Source organism: Acomys minous, assembly GCF_964271855.1.
Source record: "Acomys minous genome assembly, chromosome: 19".
NCBI classification, from domain to species: Eukaryota; Metazoa; Chordata; class Mammalia; order Rodentia; family Muridae; genus Acomys; species Acomys minous.
In genome coordinates this window covers 8062501-8075390 of record NC_140499.1, presented here as the reverse complement: position 1 = coordinate 8075390, position 12890 = coordinate 8062501, and the positions used below count along the sequence as shown (strand labels likewise).

Sequence of the window (12890 nt, the reverse complement as noted above, 5' to 3'; positions counted from 1 at the left end):
CACAGAGACACACAACACAAACAGCTACTAGACTATTCTTTAATTATCTCATGCTATCTTTCATACCGTTGTTTGTTATTTTCATTCCTCTCAATGCTTAAAATGTCCTCATGTAGCCCAGGCTGGCGGCTTCCAACTCACTCTATAGCCAAGACTAGCCTGGAACTCCTGTCCCTCTTGTCCCCTCCTCCCAAGCACTGGGGATCCCAGGCTGTCATCAAATGCACACAGCTGATGCGGTTCACTTTTAAAAGAGCCATGCAATTGAAAATATCTACCAGAAATAGAATTAGGTAGCCTATGAAAAGGATAGCACGCGTGCCGCGTCCATGCAAACCGAGGTGACTTCGTGTTGGCTCTGCCGCGGTTACCTTTTGGTGGGAATGGGGATTCGGATGAAGGCTTTGTACTTGAGCAGCTCTCTGTGAAACTCTTGGAAGTGCTTGAATTTCCGCTTCACTTGCCACGTGAATTCCCCGTGTGTTAACTCGATGGTGTACAAGTTGATACTAGGCACCTACAGTGACAGATTGGTTTTGTTTTGTTTTTTTTTAATATGGTTGTTATCTTAGATGGGGAAAGTTCTGAAATTTCTCAGCAAACAGCAGCTAATTTCTAAGCAATATTCAAGTAAACCTAAGTTCAGTCTATTTTGTGTTCATATTTAATATTTTTTTAGAAATACTATCTTTACTAATTTGCTTAGAATTTCATACAGTGTATTCTGATCATATTCACCGTTGGTCCTCCCCCTAACTTCCTAGATCCACCCCCCCCCACCTCCTACCTCTCCCTCTTTTCCCTTCCTCATTTTTTAAATAACCTGCCCAGTCCAATGTGTGCTGCCCATATGCTCGTGTGCGGGGCCACTCACAGGAGAGTGGTGGACCTACCAGGGGCCACACCCCTAAAGAAAATTAGCTCTCCTTCTCCTAGAGCTCACTGTTAGCACCACCTCAGTGAGGGAGCTGGACATAGGGTCCATTGTACTTAACTTTTTTTTTTTTAAAGCACCTAATCACAGAAATATTTTCTTAAGTGTTCACATGATAAATTACATGAAACAAACATTGTGTCACACAGACAAATGCCTACAAATTCTTTTCCCTCAATGTATACACACTATACCACATCCACACTCCTTTACATTGGAAAGGAAGGAAACAGTGGGGCTGTGGTAAGCACTGAGGGCCCTGGTCATGCACAGACAGTGGAGACAGTGCGGATGGAGAGGACCAGCCTTGTCTACACAAAGCCCTGCAGGAGGCACTGCCAGGGCTCAAGAACATAGAGAAAGTGGCTGCAGTGTTGAGTACACAGTACCTAACACAAACGTGAGCTTGTCAGTACTAGTGTTAAGTCCCTCTAGGAAACACAGAGGATAAGTACTATTAGACCCAGTGTTCAGGGCACAGAAACTGAGAGGTTCAGCAACCTGTGTGAGATGCCGAAGCGAAGGCACAAACTCAAGCCCACAGTTCAGCTCCAGAGTTTGTGCATCCAAGCCCTACGCAGTATGCCTGCCGTCTAAAAGCTGGCAAACCAAATAAAAAGGCAAAGGGCATCTTAGAGATGTGGCTCATCAGAGAAATGCAACCCTAAACCAAGGAAAAGCCTACAGCAGATCTCAACTCTTCAGACGGCTTACAGTAAAGAAACCCAATGTGGAGGCACAGGCCTGTAACTCCAGCACTCAGCAGGTTGGAGTTCAAGGTCAGCCTCAGTTAAAAAGCAGTAATATGTGCAAAATGTAAGGGCTGGCTGGACTTCAGGAGACTCTCTCTGAAAGAGAGGGAGAGCAGAAGAGACAGAGACACAGAGATGGGGGTGGGGAGGAAAGAACAGAGCCCGGAGCACAGGATGGACACCATCAGACAGATCATGCCTCCACACCAGTAGGCCATCAGAGCTGCACAGCTGCCTCCAAGAGCCTGACACTGAGCGAAGGTTATGGTTCTGTGTGTGTGTGTGGAGGCAGAAGCCAACGCAGCCTACTCAGTCATGACTAGGTCTTAACGTGAGGGACAAAGGTCACCATTCTCCAGCTGCTAGACCTGACTACTGTGAAATCCAAGCAGCAACAAACAGACAGTCTCCCCAGCCAATCTGTTTCTACGTGCTCTGCTTTGCTCTGAATTCTAAATCCTTTCCAATGTTCAGAGAAAACAGAGAGGGTGGAGTCTCAGACACTGGGGGTGGGGCTCCAGGGACCAGAGGTAACACCTGGAGGACTGAGAACAGACTCCAGGGGGCTGGACAGTGGGGCTCCAGGGACTGGACAGTGGGGTCCAGAAGACTGAAAAGTAGTATCCCAGAGACTGGAGTGTGGGGTCCAGGAGAGTGAAGAGTGGGGTCCCAAGGACTGAAGGATGGAATCCCCAAGGATAAACCAGAGATAGAGTTTGACAGCAGAAGTCTCTCAGCAATGCTTCTGAGTATAGCTCCTTACAATCCAATATCTGGACTTTTTTTTTAAAAAAAGAGATAAGTAGAATTTATATTTTCTTCCTAAAGGAGCCTTAGGAAAAGTTAAGTTTCTCTTGACTTGTATTTGGCCTTCAGGTAGAATGGATATTGAATGAGAAAAAGAAACAAAAAACAATGGCATGGGTGCTCCTAGGTAGGTGAAGGAGACGATTTATTGTAGATAAAAGGAAGAGCATAACCAGAGGCAAGGTCATCTGGAGAGTCAGAGTGGACATGACCCCGGGCTATGCGAGGAGCAGGGGGAGGGGACAGGGGAGTAAAGGGTAGATGAGGAGGGGGCAGGTAACCAAACTGGCTGGAGTATACAGTGCAGGCCTCTGAAGAAAAGGCAGTCCAGCCTCTGGGCTGCAGAAGCTTAGGATTGGGGTGGGGGGGGGGCGGTGCCTATGCCAACCACACCCTGTAGCAGGTAGAGACTGAGGGATGCTGGGAGAACCTGGTGGCCAGCTCTGCTTTGCTATGTTAAATAGGCACCTCAGTTAGCCTTTTGTCCTGGGTTTGGCACCTCATAGATGTAAGCCAAAAGCCCAAGTGAAAGGAGTACTGGAGAGACAGGCATCTTGCCAGTCATTAAATTAATAAAGTGCCTTGAGTGATACTGTTCTTTTGTGTTTGCTTCTTCTCATGCACTTACTTACTTTTATGTCTCTCTTTGAGTGTGTGTGTGTGTGTGTGTGTGTGTGTGTGTGTGTGTGTGTGTGTGTAATATAACCCAGGTGGAGATCCGAGAACAACTTCCAGGAGTCAGTTCTCCACTCCCTCACCTGGTTCAGAGATCAAACTTAGGTTCTCAGTCTTCTCAGCAAGGGCCTTTACCTACTGAACCACCTCGCCAGCCCTTGAATGCTATCCAAAATAAAAACAAAGAAATGCCGATACAATTCTGTACAGACCTTGAAAGAACAATTCTCAACCTCATAGGGAAAAACAACAACAAAAAGCCTGTATAGCTAAGACAATCCTGTAAAATAAAAGATCTTCTGGAAGAATCTCCATCCCTGATCTCAAGTTGTACTATAGAGCAACAGAAATAAAAAAACCATGGTACTGCCATAGAAACAGACAGGGGGATCAATGGAATCAAATTGAAGAACAAGAAATAAACCCACACACCTATGGACACTTGATTTTTGACAAAGGAGCCAAATCCATACAATGGAAAAAAGATAGCATCTTCAACAAATGGTGCTGGTAACTTTATGTCTGAAAATAGAAGTATGCAAATAGACCCATTTTATCACCCTGTACTAAACTCAAGTACAAATGGATTAAAGGCCTCAACATAAAACCAGACACACTAAATCTGTTAGTAGAAAAAGTAGGGAAGACCCTAGAACTCATTGGCATAGGAGACAACTTCCGGAACAGAACACCAACAACTCAGGGTCAACAATTAATAAATAGGACCTTATGAAACTGAAAAGCTTCTGTAAGGTGAAGGACACTGTCAACAGAACAAAGCAACAGCCTACAGACTGGGAAAATATCTTCACCAACCCTACATCTGACAGAAGGATATTATCCAAAATATATCAAGAACTCAAGAAATTAAACACCAACAAACTGAACAATCCAATTAAAAAACGGAGTAAAGAGCTAAACAGAGAATTCTCAACAGAGGAATATCAAATGGCTGAGAAACACTTAAAGAAATGTTCCATGTCCTTAGTTATCAGGGAAATGCAAATCAAAAGGACTCTGAGATTCCATCTTATACCTACCAGAATGGCTAAGATCAGAAACTCACGTGACAGCACATGCTGGCAAGGACGTGGAGAAAGGGGAATGCTCCTCCATCGCTAGTGGGAGTGCAAACTTGTACAACCACTGTGGAAATCAATCTGGTGCTTTCTCAGAAAGTTGGGAACAGTGCTACTTAAAAGCCCAGCCATACCACTCTTGGGCATATACCCAAAAGATGCTCCACTATATAACAAGGACATTTGCTCAACTATGTTCACAGCAGCTTCATTCATAATAGCCAGAAACTGAAAACAATCAAGATGTCCCTCAACAAAAGAATGGATAAAGAAACTGTGGCACATTTATACAATGGAATACTACTTGGCTATTAAAAACTTTCTTTTAATGCCAGGTATGGTGGTGCACGCCTTTAATCCCAGCACTTGGGAGGCAGAGGCAGGCGGATTGCTATGAGTTCAAGGCCAGGCTGGTCTACAAAGTGAGTCCAGGACAGCCAAGGCTACACAGAGAAACCCTGTCTCAGAAAAAACAACAACAACAACAACAAAACAGACAAACAAACAAACAAACTTCCTTGTAATTTGCAGGCAAATGGATAGAGTTGGAAAAGATCATCCTGAGTGAGGGAACCCAGACCAAGAAAGACACACATAGAATATACTCACTCATAAGTGTATATCAGCCCCATAACACGGGAGAACCACAGTCTAATACATAGACCTAAGGAAGCTAAATAACAAGGAAGACCCTAATGCTTGATTCTCATTCAGAAAGGCAAATCGACTAGACTCTGGAAGTGGTTAAAGAGAGGGAACAGGAAGGGAGCCTATCATAGAGGTCCCCTGAAAGACTCCACCCAGCGGGAGATTGAAGCAGATGCTAAGCCTCAAAGCCAAACTTTGGGGTGGAGCACAGGTAGTCTTATGGAAGAGTTGGGGGGCAATAAAAAGACCTGAAGGGGACAGGAGCTCCACAAGGACACCAATGGAGCCAAGGAATCTAGGCGCACAGAGGTGAGGGTGGGCATGCTGTAGAGACTGATGCACCAACTAAGGACCATACATGGAGAGGACCTAGATTCCCTGCTCAGGTGTAGTCCATAGTAACACAGTCTCCCTGTGGGTCCCCTAATACAGGGAGTAGGGGCTGCCTCTGACATGGACTCTGGTGCCCACTCATTGATGACTTCTTCCTGGCAGGGAGGCCACAGAGGAAAAGGATGCAGGCAGCCCAGATGACACATGATAGACTGAGGTCAGATGATAAGGAGCCAAAGCCCAACCAACAGCATCATAGCCAGATGTGGAGTCAGCGTTGGTTAGGGACACATAGCGGATAAAAGGGAAACCGGATGAACCCCGAGGTGCTCTGACCCTTGTCGTAGACGTGAAGCGCTCCACTTCCAGGACTTGCGCTTTTACGGGACAGCCGGAGAGGTAAGTCTGGATGTTGGGCTCCTTAAATCCTTGCGTGTTGTAAATAGAAGAGAATGGGATGCACTCTGCAAAGGACAAAGGGCAAAGGTCATTCCAGCAAGGGACTGGAGCAGCAGTGCACCTTGTAGGAGTTAAGATGGGGCTGATGAGGTGGGCCAGTGGGTGAGGATTCTGCCACCAAGCCCGAGCACCTGAGACTTTGATCCAGGAGACCCACATGATTGTCTTGGGAAAGGAGCTGGCATATTAGGAGAGAGGACCTCAGGACCAAGGGAGCCACCCATCACTGGGGCCTTGAGGTGGGCGAGCATTAAGGGACATTATATGATATCAGAGATAATGTTATGGGGACGTAAAAAGGAAGAAAGGCTTCTTTTTGAAGTCTGGGAAGGAACTTCACTGAGAGATATAGCTTAACGGAGACAGGGGACAAGGATAGGATGATGGGGAAGCCCAGAAAAGTGCATGCTCAGAAACCCCCGCCAGCATCTGTCCTTACCTTCCTGAGTCTTGGGGTCTCCTGAAGAGGCGTCGTAATCCACCTCCTCTCCCTCAAAGTGGAGTTCCCGCGTATCGAGGTTTTCTATGAGATTGCTCATGTCCGCGGCGATCTTCTGCAGTGCAGAGGTGTTAACTCTGGGCTCGCTCTTCAGTGACATGCTAACTTCTGACGGGGTGAAAGCAGAGGGGCTGGGGAAGAGAAAAAGGCGTCACTCAGACACACGTGGCTGTGGGAATCCCTTATCACGTGATTTGAAACCAGACGTAAATAAAGCATATACAAAAACAAAGCGATTCTAGGAGAGGCGCGGCTACCCCAAACCACCACACAGTTGATTTTGCTGCAACTCATTCAAACAATTCCTACCTTGCTGGAAACGCGGAGCTAATCAGTTGTAGGGAAGAAAAATAGAGCAACACCGCATGGAACAAAATGCCAGCATTTCTCTCATCATATTTTATGACTTGAATAAATGAGGAGAGACTAAAGCGAGTGTTACTGGAAATGCTTTTGCAGAGAAAAAGGTGTGCTTCTTTATTTAATAAAAGTGTTCAAATTAAGAATACAAACACAGCCCAGGACAGGGGGCATACCTTTAATTCCAGCACCTTAGAGACTGAGGCAGGCACATTTCTATGAGTTCAAGGTCAGCCTGGTCTACATACTGAGTTGTTCCAGGGCAGCTAAGCCTATACAGCAAAAATCCTTTCTCAAATTAGATAGATAGATAGATAGATAGATAGATAGATAGAAAGAAAGAAAGAAAGAAAGAAAGAAAGAAGCTGGGCATGGTAGTGCATGCCTTTAATCCCAGCACTTAGGAAGCAGAGACAGGCAGATCGCAGTGAGTTTGAGTCCGGGACAGCCAAGGCTAACACAGGGAGACCCTGTCTCGAAAAACCAAAAATTAAAAAAAAAGAGAAAGAAAGAAAGAAAAAAGAGAAAGAAACAAAGAAAGAATAATGCATGTAAAATGTATAATACATATAAAATAAGTAACATTTTCCTAAACAAAGTCAAGGGAGTTTCCTACACACAAATTGGGATGTCGATGTAAAGATCATTTTTATACCCGATGAGAGAGCTGGGTAGTTAAGGGAACTTGCCGCCCAAGCTTGGTGACTTGGGATAGATCCCAGAACCCAGACTGGGAAGCAAAGTGCTGACATCTGAAGTCCTCTGACACTCACACACATGCCACACACATGCAATAGTGAAAAGGATAAACGTTTGTGAAAACATAACCTTTCTATATTTTCTCTGGACCTGTGAGGTTTCAGCCATGACACTGCATGAGCTGTGGTTTGTGTGTCTTGAAAGAAAATGGATTAATATGCCTAAAGATACCAGAAGTGCTAGGATTATTATTTCTCCCCCCCCCTTTTTTTTTTTAAAGAAAAACTGGTTCCATTTCATCCTGACACTTAATAACATGAGTCACTGCACATCAGTACCCAGGGAAAAGACTTCATATAGATTTTATTTTTCATTTAAAATATGGAGGCTTAAGCCTTGAGCACTGCTGTCAAAGCTGAATGAAAAGTCCATAACGCCCGATGTAGAAATCATTTCGGCTACAGCCAGGTCTAAGCTGGGAGGAGGATCACATGGCTGCATGTGATCACTTTCTACTCTATCTCACAAACATTAACTTAGCACTCACCTTGTGTGAGAAGCAATGACGGAAGGTATAAAGAGGGGGCCTGGGAGACAGTCTAGCGAACACAGCCATTTGCCATGTGAGCTTGGCCAGCTGAGTTCAGCCTCTGGAACCCACAGTGGTGAGAGAGCACCAACTCCTGGACGTGTGCAGTGATACATGCACATTCATACACGTACACACACATGTGTGCATGCACACACATACACAAGCTCACACTCGGGCTCGCACACACGTGCACATACACGGTTATAGGAAATGAGAAGGTGAATTAAGGAACACCTCTTGTGTGGGTTGGGGAAAACAGCAACGTAATCCCAAGTTCATCCCAGGCCACCTCCAAGGGCTTGAACCCCCTGAGAACAGACCACCGCGAGAAGACAAAGCCTGGCTGGGTTCTTTCCTACAGGTTCTACGGAGAGGCTAGGTGTGCCCTGTGGGGCCAACTTAGGCAGCACCTATGTAAACAAGTCTCCAAAACCTAGATACTGCTGTATCTGGCCAAGAACTGTTGGAAATGCAAAGACGGGGTAGAGTAAAGAAGTCCTGGTTTGTCCTGTGTATCATAGTTTCCTGAGAACTGGGTACCCAGCCCCTCCTCTTTCTCTCCCTCTCCCTCTCCCTCTCCTTCTCCCTCTCCCCCTCCCTCTCTCTCTCTCTCTCTCTCCCTCTCTGTTGACTGTAAGGAAGTTTAAATCTGAATTGGTACTTCACCATTGCCAAATTTCCAAATTCTCTTTCTAATTTTTGGAGATGTGCACATTGCTTGCAAGTGCTGATACGCAGCCATATCCTGGGGTGGGTCTTTGTACATGCTGACTGTAATGTCATGAACAGGAAATGAAATTTTCCTACACTTTAGTGTTCACAGGACTAAGTCACTTTAGGCCTCCAGTTCTTAGCTTCCTCGTCTACAAACTTCACTCCCAGTGTCTCTTTAACAATAAAGCCTTAACTATATACAAAAGATGCCATAAAGATATTTTAGACTCCATGACCACTTAACTGACTTAACTACCTTCCTATCTCCAGGAATTACTGTAAGTAGTTTTACGTTTAAATAAGATGGTAGGTGACAGAACGCTTCTCGGCCTAAATAATCTAATTAATGTTTGTTCAGCTTCCACTGGGGATGTGTTGCCTTGGGCCAGGGTTAAAATATCTGTTTCCTTTTCTCCTAATCCAACAAAGAGCCACTTGTGAGATGCCAACCAAGAGCCAAGTTTTGCATTATTTAAAAGACGCGGCAGTGAGAAGGGGAAATGAGATAAGAAAAACCAAGAAATTACATCATATTGTTGTCATTTGTTAATTTTTAATGATTTTAGACATTTTTATTGATTAAATAGATTTATGGTTAACTTTCCCAACTTTCTCAGCAGAGTAAAAGGGGGGTTGGGTGTTCCAAATGACCTTCCTTTTCTGCAAAGTACTAAAATGCTTTTTAGAAAGCAGTTAACATACAGAAACCAAACTGTGTTGGAGTAAGTAGGATAAAAGCATTGGCTTGGGCTAAAATAAGTAGCTTCTTTCAGGCTGAAAAGAAAAAAGGATGATAATACATGGAAACTGGAGGGAAAATGAGAAAAGAAACAGCAAAAGAAAAATATTATTTACGATAAAGCTCCGATTGCATGATAAGCATAATCATAGCACAATTTTCTTATTTAATACTTCATAAGTGTGATGATTGCTCTATGAAACTTAGGTATTTGTCCAGGGGCACTCAACTTGTATCAGGGGCACCTTTTATAGTTTTTAAGATTTATTTTTTTTAATTATGTGCATATGTGCATGCCTGTATTGAGTAATTGCACATGAATACTTGAGGAGCCCAGAAGGAGGCATCAATTCCCCGGGGGGCTTGAACAACAGGTATTGTGAGGCACCCTCCGTGGATGCTGGGAATTGAACTCAATAGTCATGCTGTCTGTCTTGGTCTGTACTCCATTGCTGTAAAAAGACACCATAGCCATGGCTACACTCTTATGAAAGACAGCATTTAATTGGGACTTCATCACAGCTTCAGAGGTTTAGTCCATAATCCTCATGGCAGGGGCATGGCAGCATGGAGGCAGACGTGCACTGGGCTGGAGAAGTGCCTGAGAGTTCCACAACCAGACACACAGGTAGCAGGAGAAGAGAGACACATTGAGCCTGGCTTGGGCTTTTGAAACCTCAAACCCCACTCCCAGTGGCACACTTCCTCCAACAAGGCCACGCCTCCCAATCCTTCTCAAGCAGTGCCACTCCCCAGTGACTGTGCATTCAAATGTATGAGCCTATGGGGGACATTCCTGTCGGAACCGCCACATGCTCCTAACTACTAAATGATCTATCCTACGGATGGTTGATTCTTTAAAGCACTCATACTGGTTCTAACATATTACAAAAACTTGTTTACTGAGGTTCACAAGCATTTGCTTTAATTTATGGCTTGAATGATTAGAATTTTAATCTTTTCTACGAAGTCTGCTCTTCATGATAGCAGGAGGGGTCCTCTAGTTTAAATACCGTACCTTGGGAAGGATGATCTGAATACAGTCACTACAGCAATGGAAACATGTCAGGACAGCTGCCTGAACTTGCAAGATTCATATAGGGGACCCAAAGAGTCTGCAGATTTATACATCAGATGGCAAAGGTTTTTACCTCTAACAGTAGGAAAAAGGAGGCATGATTTGACTTCGCTGCCTTTACTTGGTTCTCCACACAACTGCAAGAGCTGTTGTCCCACAGTTCCATTGCTAGTACTAGTTTTCGAAATCAAATGGGGAGGTCATGTTTGTTCCTACGCTCAAAAGTCTTCGCTTACTCATCAGTGTGGTTTGTTTGGTTGGTTGGCTGGTTGGTTAGCTGGTTTGGTTTGGTTTGGTTTTTCAACACAGAGTTTCTCTGTGTAGCCTTGGCTGTCCTGGGCTCACTTTGTAGACCAGGCTGGCCTTGACCTCACAGTGATCTGCCTGCCTTTGTCTCCCAAAGGCTGGAGTTAAAGATGTGCACCACCACCGCACTGCGTTATTTCAATTACAGTGATCTGTCTTGGAGGAGAGCAGCTGCCATAGTTACAGCCTGAGTTACCCAGCAGTGGCATAAGCCCTCCAGTGTTTACATCTGAGATAATGCAGCTCTTTCTCTTATCTCTTCTTAAATTTAAACTATGGGTCTTTATCTCCCTATCTGCACAAAGAAGAGAAGCTGCCAGTGAAGAGGTAAGGGCAGCTGGGCTGTAATTCTATTTGCATGTGTATCTGGGATGGAAATAAGGTTGCTTTCCTTTCTTTTTATTTTTTTTCCTGAATTTCAATACTAGAATAAAAACTCTTTGCAGCAGCTATTCAATAACCTCATCACTCAGTGAAGGAAGCAGAGAAATAGGCTTTTCTCCTCAATTCTCAATTTTCAGGACCAGGAATGAGGACAGGTATTTTCTTTCTTGCATAACCAATGCCCATTAGCTAAAATAACAGTCATGTTGCCAGCTGTAGTAATGGATGCTAAGGTAAATATTAGCATGAGTTAACATTTGCTAAGTTTGGCCTACATGCCAGGCACTGTACAAAGATACCAAGTGCAAAATCATCTTGGGAGCTGGGTCCCACCAGCAGCCATACCACACCTGTAGAGGGTCCCATGGCGAGTGAACTGCGGTCACATTCTGCAGTGCACACGCCTGTCCCCAGCAAGAGATGAGGTCACTCCTGGGGAAGAATGAGCCAATGCCAGAACCACGCAGAGATCACAGAAGCCATGCTCAGCAATTGTTTTTAACTGATGTGAGCAGTGAGCTGTCCACAGAGAAGCTGCCCTCTACAGGCCATCCAATACAGGCCACAGCAAGGTGTCTTCCTTGTGACATGCAATGGCCTCCTGGTGTCAAAAGACCCTAAGAAGATAATACCAATGGGATGCATCATTGCCAACCAACATAGAGACCTGCTACGGGAACTTAGCGCACCAGGCTTTTGCCAAGGTCTCCTCCTATATCACCCGAGTAGTCATAGCAACAGCTTTCCAAACTGGTACCACTGTGACTTTCACGATGCCAATAATCATATAAGCTGGCCCAGGTGGCCGTCAGGAGGTCGGGGACACCAGCTTGCAGCTGGGCTGTGGCTGACCTGAAAGTCACAAGCCTGTTTCAACCGTGTCCTGCACCTCAACCAGAGCAAGAAGAGCAGACAGCGAGGGACCACACACCCCTCTCCTGCTCAGAGACTGCTATTCTGGATAGTTCTAAGTGTGATTCCAAGCCCTGCCTTCCTTCACAATGCAACATCAAATCCAACACTGGGAGCCCAGAACGATTCCCTCTCTGGCTGTTCCTGTCTGCCTTCATGGCAAACCTTTCACAGGAAGTATCTAACAATGGTAAGATTTGTTCCCACAGGTGTCAAGTCTAGAGAAGACGGCGATAAGAAACTTGAACTCAAAGGATCCACAGCACAGGAAGCAGAAGACAAACTTTCTCTTATCCAGCCAAAGACACAAGCAAGAGCTACATGGTTCATGGTCTATTTTTCCCCTTGAGGTTTTATTCTTATTTTTGGACCAGTGTTTGCCTCAGTGTAGGTCTGGGGATCACAAGTACACAGTGCTCAGAGGCCAGAAAGAAGCATCAAATGCCTTGTACCTGGAGCTACAGACAGCCGTGAGGCACCACGAGGCTGCTGGGAATTGAAACTAGGGCTTCTTGAACAGCAGCCAGTGCTTTTCACCAATGAGCCATCTCTCCAGATCCATGGTTAATTTTCCATTAGCAAATCTCAATTGGTATTATGTGTCATCTGCATACTTATGATAATGATCCTGGACAACCACTGTCAGTATTGACCCTAAGCAACCAGGGCAGCTTTAAGTCATAGATGCAGCAATCAGTTCCCACAGATGCCGTTGATTCCAGAGGGGACAGCCCTAGAGACAGCAAAACAATCCTTCTTGACTCACCCCCAAGTTCCTCTAAGTCCTTGGGCCACATTGGATAACCTTTTGCACATCCAAGGTGCATTTTACCTGGCAAGAGCTTTCCTGCTCATTTCATTTGGTGCATTCTAGAGCTGAGTATTGCTTTCCTTTTTGGAACTATCTACTTCCTGTTTAT

General features: G+C 45.0%; 1 protein-coding gene across 3 annotated transcripts in view; it reads right to left on the bottom strand.

Annotated features, from left to right (window-relative positions):
* PLD1 (phospholipase D1) overlaps nucleotides 1–12890 on the bottom strand; it is a 209369-nt gene that overhangs the window by 121565 nt on the left and 74914 nt on the right. For all 3 annotated transcript variants that reach the window (XM_084768482.1, XM_084768481.1, XM_084768483.1), the window contains 3 exons: nucleotides 6127–6317; nucleotides 5565–5692; nucleotides 372–517 (listed from right to left, as the gene is read on the bottom strand). In XM_084768482.1, coding sequence (XP_084624608.1) covers nucleotides 372–517; nucleotides 5565–5692; nucleotides 6127–6286 — 434 coding nt within the window. In that variant the 5' untranslated portion in view covers nucleotides 6287–6317. The remainder of the gene's footprint in view (nucleotides 1–371; nucleotides 518–5564; nucleotides 5693–6126; nucleotides 6318–12890) is intronic.